The 7,500-nt window shown below is 42.9% G+C and overlaps 1 protein-coding gene across 1 annotated transcript in view; it reads left to right on the top strand.

Moving 5' to 3' along the window:
• The window catches only part of wdr17 (WD repeat domain 17), a gene marked incomplete at both ends in the record, with an annotated part of 35,608 nt that overhangs the window by 24,110 nt on the left and 3,998 nt on the right, over positions 1-7,500 (top strand). Inside the window, 5 exon segments of the mRNA XM_084338586.1 lie at positions 155-277; positions 490-554; positions 556-597; positions 600-683; positions 2,050-2,218. Coding sequence (XP_084194712.1) covers positions 155-277; positions 490-554; positions 556-597; positions 600-683; positions 2,050-2,218 — 483 coding nt within the window.

Raw genomic sequence — 7,500 nt, 5'->3', positions numbered from 1 at the left:
TTGTAATAAATCACTCTCACTCAAGGCTGCCCCTGGCAAGATGGCGGCGGTTCAGTGACGTCGCTCTCCATTGGCCGGCAGCGCGGGCAAGCTATCTAGTGTTCTATATATATCTATGGTCCTAAGGGTCTCTCTCTCTCTCTCTGTGTGTCAGACTCCCAGGTGGGGGTCCTCAGGGTCTGGAACGTGTCCCGCTCCACTCCTCTGGACAACTTCAGGCTGAAGAAGACGGGTTTCCACGCTCTGCACGTCCTCAGCTCCCCGCCCACCAAGAAAGGTGCTTCATTGTTGTGCTTCTGGTTTAAAAAGAATAAAAAACGAGAAGGATAAATAGTCAGGCGTCTAATATAGACAGTATTATCCTCCCCCTCTCTCTCTCTCTCTCTCTCTCTCTCTCTCTCTCTCTCTCTCTCTCTCTCTCTCCCTCTCTCTCTCTCTCTCTCTCTCCTCTCTCTCTCTCTCTCTCTCTCTCTCTCTCTCTCCTCCCAGGACTCAGTTCCAGTTCTCCCAGTAAGAACTCCCAGTACACCAGCTCCACCAGTGAGGCCGTCCCGCCCCCCCCTCCTGTCCCAGAGCCAGTCCTTCTCACTGCCCCCCGGGGACACACTGTCTGCTGCTTCATGGACGGCGGCGTGGGGCTTTACGACATGGGGGCTAAGAAATGGGACTTCCTGAGAGATCTGGTGAGAGGAGCTTCCACCCATCCATCTTATCTCCTCTCCTCTCGCTCTCTCCTCTCCCTCCTCCTCTCCTCTCCTCTCCTCTCCTCTCCTCTCCTCTCCTCTCCTCTCCTCTCCTCTCCTCTCCTCTCATCTCCTCTCCTCTCCTCTCCTCTCCTCTCCTCTCCTCTCCTCTCCTCTCCTCTCCTCTCCTCTCCTCTTCTCTTCTCTTCTCTCCTCTCCTCTCCTCTCCTCTCCTCTCCTCTCCTCTCCTCTCCTCTGCTCTTTTTTTCTTTTCTTTTCTTTTCTTTTCTTTTCTTTTCTTTTCTTTTCTTTTCTTTTCTTTTCTTCTCTTCTCTTCTCTTCTCTTCTCTTCTCCTCTCTTCTCTTCTCTTCTCTTCTCTTCTCTTCTCTTCTCTTCTCTTCTCTTCTCTTCTCTTCTCTTCTCTTCTCTTCTCTTCTCTTCTCTTCTATTCTATTCTCTTCTCTTCTCTCCTCTCCTCTCTTCCCTTCTCTTCTCTTCTCTTCTCTTCTCTTCTCTTCTCTTCTCTTCTCTTCTCTTCTCTTCTCTTCTCTTTTCTCTCCTCTCCTCTCCTCTCCTCTTCTCTTCTCTTCACTTCCCTTCTCCTCTCTTCTCTTCTCTTCTCTTCTCTTCTCTTCTCTTCTCTTCTCTTCTCTTCTCTTCTCCTCTCTTCTCTTCTCTTCTCTTCTCTTCTCTTCTCTTCTCTCCTCTTCTCTTCTCTTCTCTTCTCTTCTCTTCTCTTCTCTTCTCTTCTCTTCTCTTCTCTTCTCTTCTCTTCTCTTCTCTTCTCTTCTCGTCTCTTCTCTTCTCTTCTCTTCTCTTCTCTTCTCTTCTCTCCCTCTTCTCTTCTCTTCTCTTCTCTCCTGTCCTCTTCTCTTCTCTTCTCTTCTCTTCCCTTCTTCTCTTCTCTCCTGTCCTCTTCTCTTCTCTCCTGTCCTCTTCTCTCCTCTTCTCTCCTCTCCTCTTCTCTTCTCTTCCCACTGAGTACATGACTTGCCCAATGCCCACACCTGTGTTTGCTTTTTTTTTATGTGGAGACATATTATATATTGTTATCAGGGCCATGTGGAGACATATTCTATATTGTTTTCAGGGCCATGTGGAGACATATTCTATATTGTTTTCAGGGCCACCGTCGAGACATATTCTATATTGTTTTCAGGGCCATGTGGAGACATATTCTATATTGTTTTCAGGGCCATGTGGAGACATATTCTATATTGTTTTCAGGGCCACGTCGAGACCATATTCTATATTGTTTTCAGGGCCATGTGGAGACCATATTCTATATTGCTTTCAGGGCCACGTGGAGACATATTCTATATTGCTTTCAGGGCCATGTGTAGACATATTCTATATTGTTTTCAGGGCCACGTCGAGACCATATTCGACTGTAAGTTCAAACCGGATGATCCCAACCTCTTGGCCACGGCGAGTTTCGACGGAACCATTAAAGTTTGGGACACAAACACTCTGACTGCTGTCTACACATCGCCAGGCAACGAGGGCGTGGTCTACTCGCTGTCCTGGGCCCCAGGTAGGATAAACACAGCCTACATATAGACTCCAGGTAGATAATAAAGTACTCACCCTCTACTGTCTTTAACTATGAATGAACACAACACTCTAACTTACCATCTTTAGATAATAAAGTACTCACCCTCTACTGTCTTTAACTATGAATGAACACAACACTCTAACTTACCATCTTTAGATAATAAAGTACTCAACCTCTACTGTCTTTAACTATGAATGAACACAACACTCTAACTCACCATCTTTAGATAATAAAGTACTCAACCTCTACTGTCTTTAACTATGAATGAACACAACACTCTAACTTACCATCTTTAGATAATAAAGTACTCAACCTCTACTGTCTTTAACTATGAATGAACACAACACTCTAACTTACCATCTTTAGATAATAAAGTACTCAACCTCTACTGTCTTTAACTATGAATGAACACAACACTCTAATTTACCATCTTTAGATAATAAAGTACTCAACCTCTACTGTCTTTAACTATGAATGAACACAACACTCTAACTTACCATCTTTAGATAATAAAGTACTCAACCTCTACTGTCTTTAACTATGAATGGAACACAACACTCTAACTTACCATCTTTAGATACTAAAGTACTCAACCTCTACTGTCTTTAACTATGAATGAACACAACACTCTAACTCACCATCTTTAGATAATAAAGTACTCAACCTCTACTGTCTTTAACTATGAATGAACACAACACTATAACTTACCATCTTTAGATAATAAAGTACTCAACATCTACCGTCTTTAACTATGAATGAACACAACACTCTAACTTACCATCTTTAGATAATAAAGTACTCAACCTCTACTGTCTTTAACTATGAATGAACACAACACTCTAACTTACCATCTTTAGATAATAAAGTACTCAACCTCTACTGTCTTTAACTATGAATGAACACAACACTCTAACTCACCATCTTTAGATAATAAAGTACTCAACATCTACTGTCTTTAACTATGAATGAACACAACACTATAACTTACCATCTTTAGATAATAAAGTACTCAACCTCTACTGTCTTTAACTATGAATGAACACAACACTCTAACTCACCATCTTTAGATAATAAAGTACTCAACCTCTACTGTCTTTAACTATGAATGAACACAACACTATAACTTACCATCTTTAGATAATAAAGTACTCGCGCTGTTGGTAACACCAACCACTTCAATGACAGAGCTCTCTTGTTTAATAATATTGTCGCGTCATCTTAATATGCTGCTTATGCAGTTATCAGCTGTATTTGGCATAGACGCCTGAGTCAAGAAACGCTATTGTCGCGCCGCCACTCTGAGTCAAGAAACGCAGTCATCTTAATATGCTGCTTATGCAGTTATCAGCTAGCTGACTAAATGTAAATCTTATGCAACGCCAGTCAAGAAACGACCGCCTCAGCAGCATCACGCATCAACTGTAATGTGGAGTGGACTTCAACATATTTACAATTAGCATTTTATAAAGTAGAACTGTAATGTTTACTTTCTCAGTCAGCGCTAAGTGCAGCATCTGCATAAAGGATAAGGGGGCGTGCTAGCGCGGGTCACGTGGGGGTCGCGGCCAATCAGAGGAACCCGGAAACCGAGCTCCGTTGCGGAAAGTATAGACGTCGCCCCGCCACCAAGAATGAAAAGTATCATTGGGAGACGTATTTCTACTGGCCACAAGGTGGCACCACAAGCGACCTCATCCCATTTATATTGTACTGTAACTACTCTGCATTGTATATTGTACATTATGTATATTGAAAATGTGTGTCTTGTTTACACTTGTTTAAGTACTTGACTTTCTATTTTATACTTATTTTATAATGATCTATTTTTACCTAGCACACTCTCAGGAGCAAAACAGAAAGAAGCATTTCATACAAAAGTATCCTGTATTTCTGTGTGACAATTAATAAAGAAACTTGAAACTTAAACTACAAGAGTTAAATATGAGGTTTTAACGGTGTTTGGTGTATCTTGTGGAGTAAAGCACATGTAATGTCCTGCTGCATGACAAGGGGTCGGGTACCTTAACACCTACAGACCCAACTCTGAGGACGTCCAGCAGGGTGTAGCCGTACATCAGGAGCTCAACACCAACTCACCCTCTGTTGGAGCCAAATGTATGATTTTGTTTACTTTGTAAATAATTGTATAGGTCTATAGTCTATATTTCATACATAGCCTATAGAAGCACTTAAAATGCCATAATCTATATAATCACTGTTAGTGCCAAATGTATGGTTGTGAAATTATTATTATTATTATTGTTATCTGTATGAATGAAGTCATGACTTATATACATAATGGGTTTTGTGATCATGTATTGTTGTAATTATTATATTTTTGATAAGCTAATTAGGGAGATGCCAATTGAGATGCATGTGGCTAATTTGGGGAAACAGGCATCAGGTGTTTAAAATGGGCTGGCCGTCACACAGCCAGTGTTCTAAGAATGTCTGGTATGTGGCGACACGGTTTTTTGACCGCTGCAGAGCAGCCTATGTTTTGATTGTTTTGATTCTACAATATGATTTCGCCGTCAAACGGTAAGACAAACATTTCCTATGGTTCATTGTGGGGATTATTGGAATCCGAAGATCTACATTGAAAATATGAAAGGAAAATAAATGTCATATACAAAATCCGATCTCCCGAGTGCTGCTATCTGAGCGCGTCAACCAAGCGCATACCAGTAGAACCAGAAGATGCATTTACGTTGTATAAGGATTGCATCTTTATAGTCAAAAAACCCCGCTGCTTGTTGATGAAATGGAGTTAATGGACGTTGTACATGTTTCGCGCTGCGAATGGAAAGCGAGCGGTATCTGACATTTATTACGGATCCAATACTTCCGCGTTGCCGTGTTGTTTATGAATGAATGCGCTCCGTCCTCCGCTGAACGACGCGTCACCGCGGTGTGTGTAAAAGCATAAAGGGAGGTTTCAATGCACCCAGAAGGACTGCATGAATGAAGTGCATTTAAAACGCGCAACGCGGCTGAAGTAAAATAAAACTGAAACGTTGTGTTGGTGTTTTGTGAATGGAGAAAATGCCTGATCAATTGAAAGAAGGGGGTTCTGAACACTCGAAGGAAGAGGGTGGAGCTGAGCATGAAGAGAGAGAGCTGGAAAATAAAAAAGAAAAGCTCAAATGTTTAAAGGCTTCCAGGAGTGCAAGACTGGGTTTAATAACCAAAATGAAAAATGAAATAACACAATTAATGCAAAATGTGTGCAATGTTGAATTGGTGAGATCCAAACTGGAAAATGAACTTCCACGATTGTGCAGTGACCTGGGTACATGCAATGACTTACTGTGTGAATTACTGACCACAGAGGAGAGGCAAAGTGATCAAGTTGACTGGTATGACCCCAAAGTGGAGTCTCTTCTGGAGTACAAGGCTACAGTTAAAAATTGGGTTTCCACTGCTTCCGTCCAGAGAGAATCAAATGTTGTAAAACCACGTGACAGAGTTTCACGGAGGTCAAGGTCAAGCATATCCGGATCATCTCTTGGCTCACTAAAGGTTACTCTGGAATGTAAGGAGGCGGAGCTTATGGCAAGAGCTGACAGGTTGGCACAGCAACAAGCTATGGAAAGGGAGGAAGCCAAGCTTGAAGCTGACAGGTCGGCACGGCAACAAGCTATGGAAGTGGAGGAAGCCAAGCTTGAAGCCAAGCTGAAGGCAAATCGGAAGCAGTTTGAACTGGAAACGGAAATAGCAGCAAATGCTGCAAAACTGAGTGTCATAAGGAAATATGAGCATTCTGATGTACAACCTGCCACTGCCATGCTCTCACATCCCACCATGCCCCATTTAGAAGATGGGATGAATGACTATCTGGAACAAGGACTACTTGACATAGAAGATGATGGGCTTGTGGATGTGCATGGGCAGGATCTATTTTCAAGCACAAACCTGGAACCTGAGTTCATTCAGCTGCCTCCCCCAACTGTACAGAGAGCAGCTATCAGAGTGGGTAACCCCAATGATAATACAAGCATCCTCAATGTAGTTGGAGCTACTTCCAAAGTCTTGTACAGAATACACAAGAAAACACAAGCTCCAGTGCACAAGCCACAAAGGCCCAGCCAAGGCAGTTGCCACCCCCATCCAGCAGCTCATCTTCCGGCTCTGGAGGAGATGAAATGAGCAACCTGGTAAAAATAATGGAAAAACAAAACGTGATAACCGAAACACTCGTTAAACAACAGAAAATGTCTTCATTACCGCCACTCAGTATCCCAACATTTAATGGCGATCCTTTAAATTACCAGTTCTTTATCAGAGCATTTGAACATGGTATTGAGAAGAAGACAGAGGACAGTAAAGACAGGCTTTATTTTCTGGAGCAATACACTGTAAACCAACCAAGAGAGCTGGTGCATAGTTGCCAGTACATGCAACCTGACGCAGGATTTACAGAGGCAAAAAAGTTGTTGAAGCACCATTTCGGAGATGATTATCAAATCGCCACAGCCTACATCAACAAGGCTCTCAGTTGGTCGATTATCAAAGCCGAAGACCCAGAAGCTTTAAAGGCCTTCTCAGTATTTCTCAGCAGCTGTCTGAACACAATGGATACAGTGGACTACATGCAAGAAATGGACCACCCAACTAATATGAAAGCCGTTCTCTCCAAGCTCCCATATACATTCAAAGAGAAATGGCGAGCTATAGCTTGTGACATACAAGAAAGAGAGAAGAGAAGAGCCAAGTTTAAAGACCTGGTGCTGTTCATAGATAAACAGTCAAGGATTCTTTCCCACCCTGTGTTTGGTAACCTCAAAGATTCTCATGCCACCACAGCGGCCAAAACCATTTATACTCCTGCGCCTGCTGCATCCAGCACAACCAGCCTAAGGGCCAAACAGAGTATGAGTGGTTTTGCCACAAGTGTAACAACGCTACAGGCAGCTACTGAAACAACAACAACACCACCAGCAGCAATGGGACCGAAAGACAAAAGGGTTAATCGGCTGCCCAACCGCTGCATGTTTTGTCAGGGAGAGCACACTATTGCCACCTGCCTTAAGATCCTCAAGAAAGCCCACAAGGACAGGCTGGAGTTTCTGAAGACTAAGGGGCTGTGCTTTGGATGTTTGGATCTAGGGCACATGAGTAAGGGTTGTATTCAGAGGCTTACCTGTAAGGAGTGCAAACTAAAACACCCCACAATCTTGCACATCGCTAAAAGGCCACAGCAAATTGAAAAGGCTGTAGCAAGTGCTGCTTCCAGTGTGGACTTGGTGGAGGATACTGGG

This window comes from Notolepis coatsorum (assembly GCF_963971535.1).
Source record: "Notolepis coatsorum genome assembly, contig: SCAFFOLD_1224, whole genome shotgun sequence".
NCBI classification, from domain to species: domain Eukaryota; kingdom Metazoa; phylum Chordata; class Actinopteri; order Aulopiformes; family Paralepididae; genus Notolepis; species Notolepis coatsorum.
This window is presented reverse-complemented; position numbering and strand designations above follow the sequence as displayed.